Below are 22397 nucleotides of genomic sequence, written 5' to 3' on the forward strand. Positions count from 1 at the left end.
GCAGTGATTGACCGTGTCCTGCTGTTATTGGGTATAGATGTTGTTGGGTATGAATGTGAAGTGATTATTGATCTGACGCCGCTGTGTTTCTGCAGATTCCCGAGCGGACCGAGCCGACAGGAGGAAACTCTTCAGACATTACACCGTCGGATCCTACGACAGCTTCGACGCTTCCAGGTGAAAACACACCCGTTTCTAATATTTAAATATTCGATAAATACATATTTTGAATATTTATTTATTTATGTTCCATATCTATGAGTGAGGAATGATCCAATTCTATGAATGTATATGCAAACATTCATCATATGTGTTATACACATCGTTGGGAATTGGGTAAAAAGCAATACATACGGTATGAGGGATTGTGTATGCACGTTTTATTTCTGCATTTCCTTTAAATCCATAATAATGTCTCGGAAAATGTTGTATAAAGGGATTGTACATCCTATAGAACTAATGTAAGCTATACATCTACCTACTCACTGAAAACAATGTGTTATTGCTTACATAGCGCAACATAAATACACATTTTTCATTCAGAAGACGGTTTTATATTTATATTATATATATATATATTATATTTTATATTCCCAAACAGACAACTTTGTTTGTTTCTTCCTGTTGTATCATGTAATCACCGCGTGCCCCCAGTATCCTAGAATCACTTCAAGGGAATTCCTCCAAGTTTGCACACAGGTTGAATCAGCTAGAAATTGCTGATCACACAACAGGGTCACCAACAATGTTTTTGACGATAGCTGAAGAATGAAATGCGAATTAGGATGAAAGGAAAACATGACAAACACTGTTAATAAGTCATTGATTTCTTACGTTATGGTCAGAAAATTGTTATATTGGCTTGTAAAAAACAATATGTTGATGGACTACATATGTTAAATTATTATTAAGATAATGTTCTAGTCTTAAAAATAAATCTATTTAATTATTTACTCTTCATTTGAATGACTTTTAAATCATTGGTAACTCTCAAAAGTAGATCAGAAATCTTCGTCCAGCACTTTTTTTTATTTGACCTGGTTATTCTCTTGAGGGTTAACAATCTGGGAATTCTTGGCCGCTATCAGATAAAAGACAAAAACAAAACACTTGTGGAAATAAATGAAGCTGTTTTCCATCTGAGGAGTTTCATGTTGACAGTTTTTCATCAGCTAATGGATCAGTAACACAAAATGTAAATGCATCTGACGTCTGGAGATTGACTTTGGCAGGACCTGATTAAATCAATTTCCTACGTTTAATAATAGCAAACATGTGCTGATTTATTATTCTACCAAAATGGACTGGACAGATTTACACTAAGGTGACACAATAGCCCTTTTCGTCAGATTTAAATCACTATTCTAATCCATGCACACTGTTAGACAAAATGTCAGGGTCGTGTAGTGATACATATTACAATCAAATGTGTGAGGAGATGCAGGACGAAGGACAGCGTGACTTTCACCTCATTACTCTGTTTCCTCCGGCACACGCTGGAAGGTGGATTATTTCTCTCGTAAGTGTCCAATATAGGTCAAGGTGAATCACTTCTTTCATTAGAGGGTGAGTTGGGCGTAGAATAAAGAAACACCCATGTGACTCTAAAGATCCTGGGGAAATTCAAACTGGAAATAAAACGTTAACCTGGATATAGACATTTGTATTATTACCTTTCTGATAATTAAAAGCGTGCCATAACTTATATTTTCTCTACATCAAATATAAAACTGTTATGGTGTTACCTTTTCTCAGGTACTTGCATCAAGACATTCCTTTTCCTTATCATCTATTTTACTTTAAATGTGAACAATATTTACTAAATGAACATCATGCTGTATCGAAGAAGACTTGAAAAAAGAGATTGAGACCATAAACTCATCCGGAAATGTTTAATTAAGTAATAAATCAAATTACAAATCAGGCCATTTTCTCCTAGACTTCTATACAATATGATTCTTTTCTTTTTCCACCAGTAGAGTCGCCCCCTGCTGGATGTTAAAGGGAATAAATGCACAAGTGTATCGATAGAACATAAAACAAACAATTGAATATGTATAATTGCGCAATTGTAATAATTAAACAAATTATTTTAAAATGTTAGCAAGTTTAAAACAGTCAAAGCTAAGATCAATGAGGATTGTGATGAAGTGTTTTAATCTCAATAAAGCATAACTTTCTATATATAAATCATGTTATATTGAAGAAGACATTGAGACCATAAAATCATCTGGAGAAGGTTCCCTGAGGTAATAAATCAAGGGAGAAGTAGTTCCATTGTCTTATAGACTTCTATACAATCCCAAAGCATACGTAGCTTTATTCTCTACTTTCAATAGGAACATAATTTAATAAACAAACATGATTCTATATTGAAGAAGACCTAAACTAGAGATTGAGACCTTAAACTCATCAGGAAAAATGTTGACGGAAGAAATAAATCCAATGAGAAGAAGGGTCATTTTCAACCCAGTCTCAGAAAAAATGTGTAATAGCTCCGTTGGTCCACAGGGCAAACCGTAGTATTCACAAATAACCCTCTCAAGACATGACATCATGGATACAATGTGTGATCCTATTCATTTCTAATGACCGGTGTCCATGTCACCTGATCGCAAACTTTCCCAGTGAGAAAATAAAACATGGCGGACACCCAAATTATTTTTAGTGGAAAATCCTAAATTGTAGGATAGTTTGGTCAAATGCTTTTTGATTACATTTCTAGTGAGAAGTGTATATTGTACTTTTAAAATCTACTTCCAGTGGATCTGTAGGGTCCATAGTTTGATAGATATTACGAAGATTATTTGAGCTCCATGATTTTTTTTACCAAATATTGTATCCATGTCACGTCTTGAGAGGGATATTCGTGAATATACTACGTTTTGCCCTGTCGACCAACGTAGCTATTACACGTTTTTTTGTGAGACTGGGTTGTCATTTTCTACTCAGACGTATTTCGCGTCAAGTGGAGTTTAATGCGCACTACACACTTAAACGTAATACTTAGGAGCTGTTTTTTTCAGTCTCCTTAAACAATATTTCTTTGGAAAGTGACAAGTAGGCTTATTAACTCATAGTCGTCAATACAATCTGACTTCTGCAGATGAGTCACCCCCTGCTGAATATTAGACAGTACCTCCACATAGGTTTGACTTTTCAGAGACTGCTTCTTGATTTAAAGCCCAGAGAGTTTGGCCCTCGTCCACCATGACGGATAATTTATTGAGCATAATGTTTCTCCTGCAGCCATCCTTCATGCAGTTTAACAGCCGGATGTCTGTCTCACCACTGTGTCCTTGAGCCAGACCTCCAAACTGCAATACAAAGTTTCACATGCACAGAAAGACTTAAAGGTCCCATGTCGTGGCCATTTCTACTGATCATAATTCCATTGTTGAGGTCTACTAGAATACATTTACATTGTTCAATGTTCAAAAATCACATTGTTTTTCTCATACTGCATCTCTGTATAGTATGTGTATTCTCTCTCTGTCCTACACGGCTTGTTGGAGCTCCTGCCCCCCCCCCCCCTCCTCCTATGAGCCTACTGTGCTCTGATTGGTCAGCTCGCCCACTCTGTTCTGATGAGTTTTCCATCTTTACAGCTGAACATCAGTGATTATGTGATACAATGGCGTTTGTTAGCAACCAGAAAATGACACCAGTAATCACAAACAGGTGAGAATGCTGCGTGGGGTCTGGGTGCCGTGTTGGTGGGACGTTGAGGGGCTCGCTGCTCCGCCTTTTGAGGCTCGAGGAGCGGACAGTGTGAGCTGGATTAGTGGTGTAACTTCCTGGTTGCTGCGTGGCGTCTGCGAGACAGCGCGGAACTCAGCCTGAGCACACACACACACTCACAGCCAGGCGTGCGTGTGTGTGTGTGTGTGTGTGTGTGTGTGTGTGTGTGTGTGTGTGTGTGTGTGTGTGTGTGTGTGTGTGTGTGTGTGTGTGTGTGTGTGTGTGTGTGTGTGTGTGTGTGTGTGTGTGTGTGTGTGTGTGTGTGTGTGTGTGTGTGTGTGTGTGTGTGTGTGTGTGGGCGGGCGGGCGGGCGGGCGGGCGCGTGCGTGTGTGTGTGCGGAGCTCCGCGGATTGGTCAATTTGGACCAATTTGTCCATTTGGTCGGTTACGTCACTGACCAGGAAGAAAAAAATGGAAAAAGCGAAATCTCCAACGAGGCGTTCTGGGGCAGCATAGACAGGTCTTTTCTGTGTTAGAGTTTTACTCTCTACAGGGTGTACTTTGAGGGTTTGTGACTACGCAGACCGTTTACATGCAGACACACCTTCATAACACACAAGGGGACGGGTGAGAACCAGAAAAGCATGACATGGGACCTTTAAGATTCAACGGCTTTATTATAATATCCACAATAGATACAGCTGGAAATAAACCATTTAAATCACAGGCTCCCCTAACAATGAAACATACTATTCAGAAGGCATAGTGAAATCAAATAGAGCAAGAGACATAATGCTGAATGTCAGTTGCTGAAATAAGACAACAAATATATGTTAAAAAAGATAAACCAGAATGTAAAATTAATATAATAATTAAGCAGAATATGAATGTTTGGCGAATATAGCTTTTAAATTCATCTTTAAGTTGTATGTCATCTTAATATAGACATCATAATGTATTTGACGATGCTGTCTAGAGTAACAAAAGTTATTAAATAAATCTTTAGTTTAGTTTTTTTAATACATTATTAACTTGGTCTCTAAAATATAGTGGAGGAGAAGTATGAACTAGCAGAACATATAATAAAGGAAAGTATGACTACAAAGCATTGTCCTATAGTTAGAAGTACAATTCCTGCATTCAAATCTTAATTTGTCACAGTGTGTGTGTGTGTGTGTGTGTGTGTGTGTGTGTGTGTGTGTGTGTGTGTGTGTGTGTGTGTGTGTGTGTGTGTGTGTGTGTGTGTGTGTGTGTGTGTGTGTGTGTGTGTGTGTTTGTGAGGGAATGCTGGGAAATAACCTTCAGTGGGTGTCGGCCTCCCTTACTCTCGAGACAGATTTTTCCGTTGCTAAGGGAACTGTTGCTAGGACGGCGGTCGCACCTCTCTCTCTCTGCTAATATAAACTGGATGATGCTCCTCGGGCTGCGGCAGCTAACTCAGCCTTTAAGTTTCACATCTCCAGATTCTTCTCAACGCAGGAACGTACCATCTTCTACTTTCTGTGGACTCCCTGCAGTGTGCTCTCTAGGTTTTAGTGCATGTAAAGGGTCTGCAAAGGCCAAAATCCCTGGGTTCCCTCCAGAGGAAGATTCTCTCCCACACACTCCCCCCTCCCGGCATGAAACACCTCCATTGGACTCCTTTGTTTACTTCAGGAAAATTGTGACATCACTATGTAACATTGGCACTTCTAATGGCTATTTCCAACACAGACGTGATAGGCTAAGAGGCGGGACATCTAGAAGCAGTTTTTCTAAAGGACAGAGGGTGTCATATTCGTATTCACGTTCTGTATAAACTGTAAAGTCCCCAAAAAACAATTTAAAATGTGTGACATTGGACTTTATACAAAATGATTTCAAAGGACTCCATGAAACTCCTTAAGTTTTATTTTGAACACTGTTGTTTCACAGTTGAGTGAAAAGTTTTAGATTGAAAGTTGATGTTTTAAACTGTTCTTTAAGTGTTTTGACTATATGAAGATTGATTAACATTTAGGTCAAATAAGGACAAAAATATAAGTCTTCTATAGTTAAAATATATAAAATAAACAATGATCCATTCTTCAAGGGAGCCTTTTAAACTCCCTTAAAGATTATATATTAAAAGTTGTTGTTTCAAAAGTTAAAGCTTTACTGTTTTAACAAAGGATAACAATTTGATGGATTCTAATAAAGACACAACCCCCATTATCAGCATTATTTATCAATCACTCAATACATCAATTAACATCAGTCAGTAAATTAGACAGGTTTCAAACCATATGACACCCTGCTGTTCACACACACACTCCCCCCCATTCTGTCTCTGTCTGACACACACACACACACACACACACACACACGCACACACACACCCTCCCTATCCAGTCGGTGTGTTCCGTAGCTGATTGCATTGCAGAGCACACCTTTAGACATCCATTCACACCGATCCTCCACTGCTCCCTCCCTCCATCTGTCTCTCTCTCCCTCCACCCCCCCGGTACAACGTTGATCTCCAGCTTTCCTACCCGCCTCATCATGAGCAATAAGCGGCCACCAACAGCAGCCTGATGTCGCTTCTTCACCGGCGCCCGGAGCCTCCGCAGCGGCGGTAGCGGCGGTGCATTTTGGCGGAGAAACGCGCGTCTTTCTTCCGTCGTCTTTTTTTATTCCAAATCCTTTTTTGTGTGTCTGGAGATGCTGTTGCGGGGCCGCTGTCATACCGTGTGATAGAGAGCGAGGAGGCGGGGGTGGTGGTGGTGGGGTGGGGTCGGGGTTGCCCTGCCCTGCCCTGGCCGGACTAGCTCTCCCTCCTCCAGCATGAACCTCCACTCGGGCAGGGCGTCCGTGGCTATGCTGCGGATGATGGGCTGTGCTAACGGGCGCTCTGCTCGGAATCTCCTCCACAGTGACTGCGTGGTGGACGAGAAGTCGGTGGTGCTCCAGAAGAAGGAGAATGAGGGATTTGGCTTCGTGCTGCGAGGGGCAAAAGGTAGGAAAAAACATTTTGACTTTTTATGTGTTTTGCATGTCTGTTTCTGTCAATCTGCCCCCCCCCAAAAAAAATCATCACATTTTGCAGTTGTATTCGCTGCAACATCTGCATTTATACATTTTGCATTTAAACATTTGGTGCATTTTTTTTGTGCATTCTTGGCTATTCTTAGATCACTTGGAGGTTTATGTGGGAGAATGCATGGAGTGATGCTGTAGCCCTCCCCCCTCCTCCCCCCTTTAAAAAAAATAAGTTCTGCAAATAAAAACACATTTCAATGCAACTTTTAACATGACCGTCCCTAAAGCCTTTTGCTCGCCTCTTTCTGTCAATATTCCACAAAAACCAACAAATCCTGCACTCATTTTTGCTGCAAAATCTGCATTTTCGTACTTCTTGCAAACCCGTTTTTGGTGCTTTTTTTCATGCATTCTTGGCTATTCTTAGATCACTCTTGGAGGTTTATGTGGGAGAATGCATGGAGTGATGCTGTAGCCCTCCCCCCTCCAAAACAACAGCATGCAAATAAGTTCTGCTAATAAAAACACATTTGAATGACCTTCCCTGAGGCCTTGTGCACATATACACACACACACACACACACACACACACACACACACACACACATACACATACACACACACACACACACACACTCATACACACACACACACACACTCATACACACACACACACATACACGTACAAACACACACACACACACACACACACACACACACACACACACACACACACACACACACACACACACACACACACACACACAGTAGAAGTGTCAGATGCATTATGACGGCATGTTGACGTTAACCCCCCCCTCAAAACTTGCCCTCATTTTTATTTTCTTTGCGTTTCTTAAAGGTTAAATCTGCCTTTTAGGGCTGAAAAAAACATTTAATACGACTTAGAATCCCTCTTCTGAATCTGCTTCTGGTTTATGTGTCTGGTGTGTACTTGCGTTGTATCTGGACAACTCCCCCCCCCCCCCCCGCCACATGATGAGTTGTTGTGATACACACATGCAGTTTGATGTTCCTCCAGGCCATGAGATTGGCTCTAAAAATAGCCAGTTTGAGCTGCTGTTGCTGCTGCGTCTCTTTCTATGACGATTCTCGCCATGTCATAATCCACGTTGCATTCCACAACTGTGCAATTGGTCTACGCCGCGGTTAATGTCGAGAACTACGTTTAGTATTCAATCTTTTTTTTTTAAGAAAGAGAGGAAGAGGGGAGGCAGAGACGAAGAAGAGGAAATTGGTTTAAAAAACAAAACAAAAACAAACACGAGGAAGGTTCTAGTCCTTCTGACACACTCTGCTATCACCCCGGGGGAACTGACCCAGTCGAGCTTATCCTGCACGGGGGTGAACACACACACACACACACACACACACACACACACACACACACACACACACACACACACGCAGACACACACACACGCACTTGAGCTGTCACATAAGCTCACATCCTTTCCTCTGCTCTCTGACGTTTTTTCTTTTTTACTCTCCATCTCCATCCTCGTCTTTCTCCTTCTCTGTGTCACACATTCAGGCAGACACCACCCAAAGAAACGTAGTCATCATCACATTCATGTAAATCCCCAGAATCCCCCCCTCTCCTCTCTCTGGTGCTTCCAGTACTGGGATGAGTTATAGGAAGTGTCACTTGTCACCACTGGTTTCTCCCGGCCTCAATGTTTTTTTAACCTCCCCGAGAGCAAGAGGGAGACGGAGCCAGCATACAGTGCTGACTGATGTTGAAACATTAAAAGCAAAGTTCACTATTAAACATAATGTTTTGGTCTGCATGTGCGTGGAATCATCTCTTGTCTGCATGGTGGTTTGAAGTGTTCCTAAAGGGACAGTACACTGCAAAATCAGAGCCTATTGCAGCCCAGTCTCATGGCAGCTTGGGAAATGGTCATGTGATTTAATGGACTGATATCGTCTTTTTATCAGGACAAAAGTCGGGATTGAGGAGAACAAAAGTTGCATATTCTTCCCCATGTTTTTAACCGTTACTAAAAATGTAAAAAAGTCACAATTATTATTGCTTTTATTTATTTCATTATTATTTTTATTTTTTTTATGTCACTAAGAACAAAAGTCGAAGGGACTGAGGAGACCAGAAGCTGGATATTATTTTTATTTATTTATTATTTTTTTACTTAAACTGCTGCTTTTCTAACGATGATAGTCAGTTTAATGATATTATGCAGGTCAGTTAATCAGGTAAAGACTCAGGACTGGGGAGACAGGAAGTTGTTTTCGTTTTTTTGTGTTAAAGCTTGACAGAAAAGTCAAAGTCAACTTTATTGTCAAAATTACTACATGTGTTTATACATCCAGAAATCTCGAGATACCATTTCCCACAGTCCCACAGTGTGACATATATACATCAAACAAAACAAAAAGGGCCTAGATAAACGGGGTATACAATTTAAAATGTTAATAATGAAAAATACGTGATGCAGGCACCAACAGTGAGACATTGTAGTTTGAGTTGTCGAATGTCAGAGATATCGGTCGTAGAGATGTCTGCCTTGTGTCCAATGTAGACACAGCTTTCTCTATAATCTTTTCCCTCCTCTATCTCCCTCCTGTCAGCGGACACGCCCATCGAGGAGTTCACTCCCACGCCCGCCTTCCCCGCCCTGCAGTACCTGGAGTCGGTGGACGAGGGGGGGGTGGCCTGGCAGGCGGGGCTCCGGACGGGGGACTTCCTCATCGAGGTAAGAGCTGATACATGTCCTTCATACATCAACATGTGTCCCCTCTGTGGAAAGAGACTCGGAAAGTTTCAGGAACAAAGATTCTCTCTCTTATTTTCCTGATCCATTTCTATAAAAATGAGCTGATCAGATTTTGGTCACTTTGTGATGTCATAAGGATGTGTTGGCTTGTGTAACCATTAGCCAATCACCAACCAAGGTAACCCCCCCCCCCCCCCCCCCTTATCACCTGAATCTCCTCCTAGAGCACCATTGTGTTCTTTGTAACCAAAAGTAACAGACAGAGAATCAGCACTTTGGAAACAGGGCTGAAACAGAGGGGATTATGGGTAATGCTGCAATCATCTGTTTGGTGTTTGGAGCCAATCAGAGACATGTTCTGTGTATATCTGAGACCTATAATATATTGATGAGAAACAGTATAATTGGGGACCTTTAAAATGTCCTTGCCCCTGCAGATGTACTTACAGGCTCCAGAAGCTGGTGCAACATGTGCAGAGAAAGATGAATCCTGAGGCTTTTGGTCGTTGCTGTTGGATTCTACCCTGAAGAAAATGAAACGTTGACCAAAATCAAATGTATTGTGTCTTAAGATTTCACTTAACTGTCAAAGGTTTATTTTAAGCAATATTATGAAGTTTAAATATTAGTTTCAACTTTCAACTGACCTAATACAGTTGTGTGAGATTTGTTGACATAGTACACTTAATTAAAGTCAATGTTTCAGATGTTTCTGAATGCCTTTGCTCTAATGGTTGTTTGGGATGCTAAAGTCAGTATAACATAGGATGTACTCTAGCTGTTAAGTCTTTAACAAATATGTGTGTTTACTCAGAGCTTGGTTCTAAATGCGTGCCTCAGTGAGCAGAGTGTGTTTTCAGGCGGTGTGCTGTCTGGTTTTATGGCTCACTTTTATGTGCTTGTGAGAACATCCTATTACTGAAATGAGTTTGAACAAGGCCTCCCTTTATTTTAAACTCATCAGAAATAATATCAAGTATGTGATTGCAATTAAAGCAGCAGTTGAGCTTCTGATTTGGAGGATGACCTGTGGTTAGTATAATCTTTTTAGATGCAAAGTGTGCACACTGAAGACATTGCTATGGGACCAATGGAACTTTTCTTCCACTTTTATTGTCATTACGTAGTACTAGTACAGGTACTATGTAACAAAATGGTTTCTCTGCATTTGACCCATCCTACTGTTGGGAGCAGTGGGCTGCCATTATGAACGGTGCCCGGGGAGCAGTGTAGGGAACGGTGCCTTGCTCAGGGACACCTCGGTAGCACATGGGATGTTTCTCAATGTGGAGGATGCTTGCTTGGTAGCACATGTCTTCCGAGTCACTTGCTTCAGAAGCGAGGCAAGAATACTTCCTGGCATTCGGAAAACGAAGAGTGGAACAGGCGAGCAAGTGTGCGTCATAGGAGAGGCCCCGCCTTACATTTTCCGCCACAGATTTGGGGAAATTGGTCCTTGCGCAAAGCATTGTGGGGATTTTAAGACCATCTCAAAATGTCTCGCTACGAAGTACGCTCGGTAGAATTTCAAGTATGCTGGACATTGGAACAGTCCTTCGGCGGCACTCGATGACGTAGTATGGTGGAAATAGTGGCTCTGGAGCAGCTTTACTCGAGATTGAGACCCTTGGTCTTGCCGGGACTTGACCTGGTGACCTTCCAGTTGCCAAGCCAAGTCCCCTATGGACCACCACCACTCGCTGTTTATTCCCTGAGTAGAATGACAGATTGTTTGGGGTCTTTTATTTGTTTGAAATGTATCCGGATGTAATGTAGACTTTATACGAAGCTGTTGAAGTTGACATTATTCTTGCTCATGCTCCTGTGTGAGTCCTTACCTCTGCAGTGAAATACAATACCTACAAATTCAAGGCATTACACATCCTTCAAAAGGATCTTATATTTGACATGTGTTTCAGGGGGGATGGCTTTCTACTGCTTTCTCATGTCGATACCATCATGATATTGTCTTTTTTCCTTCTCTCAAAGTAATACATTATTATGTATGCATTTGTATTGATGCTTAACCAGCAATCTAGAAAAACACAATTCTCGTAATAAATATTCGATGAAAACATAGCTGTCAACATGATTCAGTCATATTAGTAAAATAAGGCTGCTTTTTAATTAATAGGATAAAGAGAAGAGGAGTATTAAGATGATCATGAATTCTCAATGCCGGACTGATGTTGGAGAATAAAAGACTTATCCTCAGTGTGCATGAGAGACCACTGAAGAATTACATCAGTGTTGAAGAGGTACAGCGCTGTTAAATTGAAATGAAATGGTTGTATTAGTTGGTTTGCTTGGAGTAATTCTACTTAATTTCAGTGTCAGTATCAGTTTGCTCTGATGGTAATGATTACAACCTGCAATTGATGCCATTTCCACCTAGATTTAAAGAATTAAAGACCATGTAAGAATATACATAATTTATCTTAAAAGATTCTGAATAACCAACATGTTTAACATTTTAGTTTTCCAAGTTTCTTTTTCTACAAAGGAAGCACATTTTTCCCATTTAAGGAAAGATTTTAATGTTTTTTTCTTATGTAAGAAATATATTTCACATGAACAAGCATCTGGCAAAGAAAAAGGCAACTATTCTTGAAGTCATTGACAATTAAAAAGTACGATTGTAAACAGTGTTTATTTGTTTATAAGTAAGTCTAGAGCCACGTCAGAGTGAGTTCAAGTTATAATGTGCAAGAATGAAAATATAACCTCGATATAGAATAAAGTGAAGTAAACATAAGAGGTTAACAATATAATATTAAATAAAACCTTTATCCTTGAGATATCTTGAAATAAATCAAATCGCTGACACTTAGAGATATAACGGTTTTTATGAAGCCTGCATCAATATAAATTACGTTTTGTAATATTCGAGCTCCTGGGGCTTTCTTCCACAAGCCTCCATAGTGATATAATAATAATGAGTTTTGTACGTTATTTTGTACTATTGGAGCACGGCGCCTCACTTCATGCATTGTTATACAAGGATGTAGAATCGTGCAGGGTATTATGGTGTATTCCAGTCGGAGCTGCGGCCTCACCGTCACATCGCTGCTGAGAAAGGAAACAGAGTCTGAGGGAAAAGCACATTTTCTATTTTGAGCGTGCACTCTTCCTCCTGTATGACTCCATAACGGCAGCTCAGCGCTGGGGATGGGTTTGTTTAGTGATTCTGCTAAATGGAGCATCAAATGAGAAGAACAAACTGAATCTGCAGCGCTGCCTCAGTGTTTCTGCAGCTTTAACATCCCATTATGTTTTATCTGAAACATCTGTTGACCCCCTTCAATCATATCATCATTCTACTTCTGTGTGAAGTCAAACAGCAGATGCATGTTTGAACGATGCATCCAAGAGGTTTAAAATGTTATGCAAGGCTTTTTGCAAATATTAAAACAAGATCTGATTCAAGCGAAATACAAACATGACAACCAATGAAGACAGATAGTAAACCATACACAGACCACGTTCTTCAGAATCTCACCACACTCACAATCACTGTGCTTTGTATTTCAACATTATTCTGCAGTTTCAATTTAAATATTTAATGAGCATTGAATGCATATCAACTAACATGTATTTGCATGAATCTGGCATTATGATACACGTTGGTACTTTAATCAAGACAATACTTTAAAGTGACTTTTAAAACCTAATTTGGAAAATCTGTCATACATCAACATCGTATAAAGTACACACTATATCATAGTTAAGAAAACATATATTTTGCGTCAATACGCAACTTGCTCTCTCTGTTTAGGTTGATAAATAAATGGCTAAAGATTTCCATCCCTCCACAAAAATCCAATGAGATTACTCCATTGGATTTTGGGTTCTTGCAGAAAATCATCTCTGTGTAAAACAAACGTTTATGATGCTTACATGTTTTGTTCAGCAGGATAATCTCCACATGTTAACACCACTTTATGACTTTTGAAGTTAAAAGCTAATGTTGGGCTATAAAGGAACTACAGCACGGTCACATGACTTCACGTCACCACCGCTAAGCTAAAGGCTAATGTTGGGCTATAAAGGAACTACAGCCCGGTCACATGACTTCACGTCACCACCGCTAAGCTAAAGGCTAATGTTGGGCTATAAAGGAGCTACAGCACGGTCACATGACTCCACGTCACCACCGCTAAGCTAAAGGCTAATGTTGGGCTATAAAGGAGCTACAGCACGGTCACATGACTCCACGTCACCACCGCTAAGCTAAAGGCTAATGTTGGGCTATAAAGGAGCTACAGCACGGTCACATGACTCCACGTCACCACCGCTAAGCTAAAGACTAATATTGGGCTATAAAGGAGCTACAGCACGATCGCATGACTCCACGTCACCACCGCTAAGCTAAAGGCTAATGTTGGGCTATAAAGGAGCTACAGCACGGTCACATGACTTCACGTCACCACCGCTAAGCTAAAGGCTAATGTTGGGCTATAAAGGAGCTACAGCACGGTCACATGACTTCACTTCACCACCTCTAAGCTAAAGGTGGCTAATGTTGGCCGTGATGACGTTTAGTCGTCTCATATAGACACGTGTTAGCAACCGCTGTTTTTAAATTGGGTCGGTGGGTGTGAGTCGGTGCAGTTTCCGTTTATTCTGTGTTGTGGTCGTCTTGATGTAGTGGTGATGCGGCTGCCATGGCAGCCGATTGGCTTTAGTGTATAATCCCGTTAGAGATGACCTGCAGTGCTGAGCTGCTAAACAGATTAGCATGAAGAGATGTCTCTGTCATATCCCTCTGACGGATGAACTCTCGCCTTTTCTGTGTCCAGCACACGCACCAAACAGGGACTTTAAACATTACATTAAGGACTTTCAGATTATGGGATGCTTTTGATGTTTTGTTGCTAGTTATTCCCAATTTTATGAAAGATAAACAGTAAATAAGCGACCGGTTTCACTGATTCAGCATTTTATTATAATATTTTTGAATGAGCACAAATGTAATCCTACAAATGTATGAAACTTCTTTAAGAATATTTTTAAGAATGACTATTTCCAAAGCTTTTTTTAGCTTTGATAAAACAACTACTCAATGAGAAAAAGTGTTTCTTTACTTAGCAAAATGACAATTGGACCTATTCCTTCTTCCTTTATTCTTCCCAGTGCGTGTAAAGCAGTGCGTCGGTGCAGATAAATGAAAAGTAAAGTAAAATAAGTAAGCTAACTTTTTAAATAGAAGAGGCGAACACACATATATTAACATTAATTAACTACAAACTACTGTGAAAATAAGCATCATAATACAAGTATGTGTGTATAATGCAAAAGTAAGAAGCTAACAGCCATTAATACCAAAAATAAATAGTAAAAAATATAAATTACATATGAGTCTGTATTGTGCAACAAGCCCCTCTTGAAAGCGAATTCCTTGTCTCTTTTAAAGCACATTTTATTAAGAGGTTTGTCATCAAAGAAGGTGGAATGACGGGAGCAAACATTAAGAGGCAAACAGAACTGGAAGAGCAGTGATTATCTATCATAAATAATATGTGATTTAGTTATCGCTAGCAAGTGGATTGTTGAGTACTACCAGTGATACACCTGGCCTTCTTTGTAAGTCCACAGAGAGGCGTGTGTGTGTGTGTGTGTGTGTGTGTGTGTGTGTGTGTGTGTGTGTGTGTGTGTGTGTGTGTGTGTGTGTGTGTGTGTGTGTGTGTGTGTGTGTGTGTGTGTGTGTGTGTGTGTGTGTGTGTGTGTGTGTGTGTGTGTGTGTTAACATCTGGTTTTGTGTCCGCCAGACTGCACACATGGCCTGTTTTTCCTTCTGATGTACATTAGCAGAACATTTCCATTTGCATGCATGATTTAGGGCTCGGCTGAGCATCAATCTTTCATCGCTCCCTTACAGCTTGGCATGAGGACGAGCCATTCATTCAGTGCCCTCGTACACAGCCACTCAAATCATTTGCCTAAATGTGTTTAAGTGGGTGCTTGTGGGGGTCCCCATCAATAACCGCTGTGCAGTCTTCATATCGATGCAGCTCGTTGACTTCGAGGGAAGCCGTCTGCTGCTTTCTATTTATATCTGGTTCACCTTTAGCCGCACTTGAAAGGTACAAATCATGAAGGTCAGATTCTGACGATGCAGACGTCCATTACTCGTCTCTCTGCCCTCTCTCATTTCAGTAAAGGGTGTGTGACCCGTAGCCACAGCAGGTGGTTGGTCACCATAAGTGCACATCCTTATGGATCACTGCTAATTAAACGTTCATTTTAAAGAGGTCCTATTCTGCTTTTCGGGTTTTCCCTTCCCTGTAGTGTGTTATGTCGGTTTTTGTGCATGTTAATGGTCTGTAAAAGCCTAAAATCCCTGTGTTCCCTCCATCACTACGCTCGTTTCTACATGGAGACATGTCACAGTAGAGACACTACATACTGATATGAACCTGAGAATGAGCATCTGTCACATCGACAGACAGATAATACCCAAATTGATAATTGATTAAATGTTTTAAAATAATTTTTTCTGGCCAAAATATCTGACAATGCTTGTTTTAACGTCTAAAATGTCTCTTTTTTTTTTTTTAAAGTTTCTCTGTTTTATATCATACAAAAACTGAAAATTAAGTCATTTAGAAACATCCCCTACGACAGAGATGAACGTTTTTTTTCAGTTCATAGAGTAATCTAAGAAAACACTCTATAATGTCAATAATCTGTATTTACAGCCCTAAAATCCCACAGAGGGATGCACACTACAGGTTCACTAAATCAAAAACACACTGCTTGAGAAATAAATCAGCATTTAGGAAAGTTATAGTCTCTGTAACAAAGTGAAGTGTATCTTTGAGAAGAGAGTGACTGTCAAAGAGCTGCTGTCGTTGTCCTTTAGAGACACGCTAATGCTTGCAGGATACAACATGTACAAAAAAGTTGTGTGTGTGTGTGTGTAGCTGTGTAGTGTGTGAGAAAGTATATAGAGTACAGCACTTACTCTCTTATATAACACACGACTCTGGCCAGGAGAAAGATGTGTGACCAGTATAACATGCAAATGCATCTGCCTCCCGTGCCCCCAGGTGTGTGTGTGTGTGTGTGTGTGTGTGTGTGTGTGTGTGTGTGTGTGTGTGTGTGTGTGTGTGTGTGTGTGTGTGTGTGTGTGTGTGTGTGTGTGTGTGTGTGTGTGTGTGTGTGTGTGTGTGTGTGTGTGTGTGTGTGTGTGTGTGTGTGTGTGTGTGTGTGTGTGTGTGCGTGCGTGCGTGCGTGCGTGCGTGCGTGCGTGCGTGCGTGCGTGCGTGCGTGCACTTGTCCTTCTGTCAGATCTCTGCCTCTCGGAGGACTGAAACACAGCACACAACTGTCAGTGTGCAGTGAACTAGCACAGGCAGTCCTCACCATGTCTTTCTGCAAAAGCTCTTAAAGGAAAAAGGAGGAGGGTGTGTGTGTGTGTGTGTGTGTGTGTGTGTGTGTGTGTGTGTGTGTGTGTGTGTGTGTGTGTGTGTGTGTGTGTGTGTGTGTGTGTGTGTGTGTGTGTGTGTGTGTGTGTGTGTATATGGGTGGGGGTCGCTCTTTGCCATGCAGCAGCATCAAATAAAAAACATGCAAAGCCTGCAACGTGCACACGCTTTGATTTCTGCAATAAAAGGCTTCTGTGTTTATGTTAAAGCTGAGATATTGCCCCAGATGACAAGGCAGGCGTGTCAAACCTGATTAACCCTTATGTTGTGTTCGGGTCTCCCGTGACCCGTGTCAAGTTAAAATGATATAAAACTACGCTCTAGTTTTTTTCATCAGAACAAGGCTTCATGATATTCTCCACAGCAGCTGTATAAACACTACGAAACTGATTTTGACCATTTTAGCTAAGCCTGAAGAAGGTCAAAAAAAAAGTGTATCATTTGGGGTTCGGGTCTGGGGAGACCCGGCAGAATTGTTGTGGGTCACTCGGGGTCAAATTTGGCCCAATCAAAATTCATCTTTGACTTTAGACACCCCACCCCCACCCTCTTCATAATAATTTTTCGCAACATGCACCTCGTCTCCCCTCCCTCTGCCCCCTCCCCCAAGGGAACTCGATTATCTCATATGTGGTGTAATGTGTTTTGGGCCATAACATTAAATTACAACAGGATTGTACGGTTATGAATACATAATAAGTTAGTTATGATGTAGATAAAACATTATTGGATGATAGTCATTATTTTTTGTGTTTTTGACTGAGATAGATCATGGGTCAAGCAGAGATGTGGGTCTTAAACAGTGGTGTTTTAGCTGGAATATATTCATCTAAGGGATGTTTTCACAATGTTTTTAAAGAAATAAATAACTTTAGATTTATATTATCTATAGATATATCATATCAAATCAAGTTTTATTTATATAGCACATTTTGTAAACGATGTTTGTTCGAGCCAAAGTGCTGTACATACAATAGAAACACTTTACAGTAAAAACACTTTACAACAAATACAACAGCAAAAATAAAAAATCACACACAGGGAATAGTCAGGAGTCGTGCTCCGCTCTGACTAGAAGGCCAGAAAGAAGAAATGTGTTTTAAGTGTTGATTTAAAAACCCCTAGGGTCTGGGCCGACCTCACATGGAGGGGCAGAGTGCTCCAGAGCCCAGGGCCAGCTGCTGACAGCGGCTTGTGCCCTGGGTTTTGAGCCTGGTCTTGGGCACTACCAGCAGCAGCTGGTCAGCAGACCTTAAAGCTCTGGCTGGGGTGTAGCGATGGAGGAGTTCGGCCACATAGGCCGGAGCCAGCCCATTTAGGGCTTTGAAAACAAATAAAAGGAGTTTAAAATCAATTCGGAACCGAATTGGAAGCCAGTGCAGTGAGGCCAGGGCATAGGCGTGAGGCTCAGCTTTGGGAAGGCTAAATAACTTTTTTTTACCTGACGCTGCCCGCCTCCAGCGTCTATAGAAAAGAGTCCAACTCAGTGAAAGCACCGCCTGCTGACAGATCAGAGCTCAGTGTGCGGAGTTTAAATCTATCAAGTCTTATTACAGGATAAAGGAAATACAGTGTAAACTGCCGTATGCAGAGAAGACGCCGACGTGTTGCACTTATCATTCATATCACATTCAATCAGATCATCGATCATATAATATCACAATATTTCCTTATCTGAGTCAGCTTCTCGAGCCGTATCTGGCCGTGCAACACTTACAGTGTCATTAAGTTGACGAAACACTCGAGTCAAATGTAATTAAAGTCAGATCCACTAGTGTCGATGGGGCAGTGATATCATAAAACTGTTGTACGCTTTCAAACACTCTGTAGTTATTTGTTAACCAGTCGTTCTGTATTCTCCTTTCAGGTGCAACTATGTGGCTTGTATCCTGGATTATATGTTTAAGTCACGGATGGTTAAAGTTCCTATTTGTCTAATATTAGTTTACTTTTCATTAATGAAGTATGACGCTGCGCTGTCAGTACTACACTTGTCCCTGTTTGTGATTGGTCAAATGTTGCTAACCCCGCCCCTTTGACGTGAACACACTCTCAGCTGGAGAGAGAAGCCCTGGCTTGATTTACCGAGTTGATAACCAGCGTCGTAGGACCGCTTAGCGAGATCTCATTTGTTAGGGTTAGTTAAGATAACTCAAACATATCCAGGGTCTGTTGAACTGGCTTCGTAGTACAGGGCACATGTGGCTGCATAGAAGCGCTAATGTCAAAGACACAATACATTATATTTTTATTTTACCAGTATGCAGTGACAAAGAAGGCTTAGCCTAGCCTACAGTACCCGCCGCCCTGTGGTCACTGTTTTTATGGACTGTGAGAAGACGTGCAACTGTTATATTTACTGTTAAAGTTTAATTTCATTTGATTATATTCACTTCTGACTCTAATGTGCAATGTCGTTTCAACATGCTGCTTTGACAAAAAGAACATTTGGGATAATTAAAGTATATTTGATATAATGTAATCTAATCGTATTTAATACAAAGGCAGACAAATCGAAATGTAACGCATTTCATTGAGAAAATAATCAATATTTCTGCAGCTCTTTCAATGCACAAATGCGCATATGTTTAGCATTCAAAGCTAAAGATGGTCACACCAGTTTCTCTTGCGTTAGAATTAAGAATGCTGCAGGAAGTTTTTGATGAATAATAGTATTCAAATCATTTTCAAAGTACTAATACCTCTCTGTGAAAATACTCTATGTACGTCAGAAAGCGATAAAATGCAGTGAAATATAGAAAAGGAAAACTCACCAACTGAGTGCCTTTTTCCCACTTCTGTTGCTGTCTGACCTCATTTTTCAGATTTGTATTCACGGTTGCATCTCATATATCTGTGTTGGCAGAGTACCTTTCAAACATCTGCAACACTCCTTGGTTTAGCGTTAGCATTAGCTCGTGTCTGTGTCACTGACTCATTGCCCTTGACCCAGTTCTGCTCAGAGGAGGTTACCTGCAGCAGGTTGTTGGCTTATTAAAGGCACAAAGAGATCACAACACAGTGTGGAGAATCACATCTGAGCCACTAAAGTGTTTGGTGGTATCTGCGGAGATCCTGTAAACCTCTGCCTGGAGTTTCTATTTACATTTAATTCTCTTGTCTTTGTGACTTTCCTTTATAAAGATTCAGCGACAAGTGCCAGATCTTAAACATGCATTTACAGTAAGAGGAAGCTACAAAAATGGCACACTGCGGAAAACAATGCAAATATATCGAGCCTATAAATGCCTCAATAGCAAAACTTTGTTGAGCTTTATCAGCGACAGACACATCTTACTTGTGGATTTAAAGCAGGGGTATCAAACTCGTTTTCATCACGGGTCACATCAGCATTATGGTTGCACTCAAAGGGCCGGTTGTAACTATATCAATATATAATATACATAAAACATTATATTACATTATTGCCTCTGCATTGGATTATTATGGGATAGGGTAACAACTTCATAAATAACTACGTCTGAAAGCAGAAGTCCAGGGAAAATAATTGCAAGTCTCTTCAGTGCGCATGTCACAAAATGAGATGCATTGTGGGACATGTAGTTTATGGGCAACGTGCTTCTGTAAATCGGCATGTGACCATATAATAAACGTATTATATTCTTTGCAAGCTCTTGCGGGGCCACATGAAATGAAGTTGCGGGCCGGATTTCGCCACCGGGCCTCGAGTTTGACACCCCTAATCTAAAGGGATAAGGAGGGCATTTTATTCTGTTGTTGTTATTGTACACAAAGTCCCATGAAAATACAAAATCAACAGAACTGTACCTACTAACAAGTATTGTGTGTATCAGAGCTGATATTTATTTTTTCTTCTGTGCCACCGCGCTCGATTGTTGTTCAAAATGATCAAACATTTGTCAAAAAGCCACATGGGCTCTGTTGTGGCGAGGACCACATGTGGATTAATCCGCCGCTGAAAATAGTCCCCAGGAAACGCACTATTTGATAGTGAAAAGCTCTTTTAGGAAATGATTTATCCTCAGTATCCTCCATTGAACTAAAGCAACACACAATGGTTATCACATCATGAGGTCAGGGAGTGAAAGCTGTGGTTTTTAGGATATTGTCGGGACTAGAGAAGAGCATTTTAGTTTGTATAGATACATTAAAAGTAATTTGTGTTATTAGACATTATTCCACTTCATCATAGCTTTATTCATGTTATTTATTTCCTGCTGAAAGATGATTTTGGGATGTAATAAGATGCAGAGTTAGATCAGTACACAAAGCATCTTCATTAGCTCTGCGATCTGTGAAGGCTTTATTGATTCAGTTTTGATATCCTGTTGGGACAGAGTGAAGTAACCACACAGATCATTCTTTAAAACGTTTTTCAAAGTGTCAATGTTTGACTGGAGATCACTTGAAAGTCAGGCGGCTGAATGTGACCTTTACCTTTTAATACAACAGAATTAAGTAGAAACTGTATGAGAATACTCTCGTTTTGCGGTCATCCTGAATCCTGCCACAGAATAATAATCAGTAGCAGGTTAGTAACATTTCAATATCAGAATCATATAGTCGATAAAGCATCGATAGAAATCATATATCAGGAATACATTGGATCACACAATACTGTATGGCCCATTCCTTTGGGACTTGGCCTGGGAACAAGAAGGTCGTCGGTTCAAGTCCCTGCCCGACCAAACAGACCGTGTATGGACCTGAAGCTTGCGATAAAAAAATGATGATATTATCAACAGTTAAGATTACTTCTATGTTTTTGTTCGAGAAAGATCGCCATTGTTTTTTAAGTAGCTGGTGGAGATGCTCATGATTATCAATGATGGATTTGTTCAGTGTACTTCGGAGGTGTTGAGTAACTAAGTACATGTACTTGAAGTACTGTATTTAAGTACTTTTGAAGCACTTAATTGAGTATTTACAAAAACTAGCTGCGCCTTTGCCAGCTTTGATAACACGGTGATGCATCAATAATTATTTGTCTATTCTGAAATGGACCAATCTGCACAACGAATACTTTTACTTTTGGTACTTTAATTATATTTTGATAATAATTTTATACCTTTACTTGAGTAAAAAATGTTATGCAGGACTTTTACAATAACAGAGTATTCCTACACTCTGGTACTTCTACTTTTACTCAAGTACAAGACCTGAGTACTTCTACTTTTACTCAAGTACAAGACCTGAGTACTTGTACTTTTACTCAAGTACAAGACCTGAGTACTTCTACTTTTACTCAAGAACAAGATCTGAGTACTTCTACTTTTACTCAAGTACAAGACCTGAGTACTTCTACTTTTACTCAAGAACAAGATCTGAGTACTTCTACTTTTAATCAAGTACAAGACCTGAGTACTTCTACTTTTACTCAAGAACAAGATCTGAGTACTTCAAGTTGTACTCATGTACCATCGTAGAATGAAGGACTTTTACTTGTAACAGAGTATTCCTTCTACTTTTACTTAAGTACATAATATGAGTACTTCTTCCACCTCTCTTCTCCACCACAACTCCTAAAGTGAAGCATTTTGCAGCCAATAACAGAGC

The 22397-nt window shown here is 40.4% G+C and overlaps 1 protein-coding gene across 1 annotated transcript in view; it reads left to right on the forward strand.

Annotated features, from left to right (window-relative positions):
• Positions 1–22397, forward strand: part of LOC307027962 (SH3 and multiple ankyrin repeat domains protein 2-like) — a 283457-nt gene that overhangs the window by 229751 nt on the left and 31309 nt on the right. Inside the window, exons 15-17 of the mRNA XM_079662656.1 lie at positions 96–177; positions 6574–6656; positions 9287–9495. Of these exons, the coding sequence (XP_079518782.1) occupies positions 96–177; positions 6574–6656; positions 9287–9495 (374 nt within the window). The remainder of the gene's footprint in view (positions 1–95; positions 178–6573; positions 6657–9286; positions 9496–22397) is intronic.

The sequence above is a fragment of the Notothenia rossii genome (genome assembly GCF_949606895.1).
Source record: "Notothenia rossii genome assembly, chromosome: 2".
Lineage (NCBI taxonomy): Eukaryota > Metazoa > Chordata > Actinopteri > Perciformes > Nototheniidae > Notothenia > Notothenia rossii.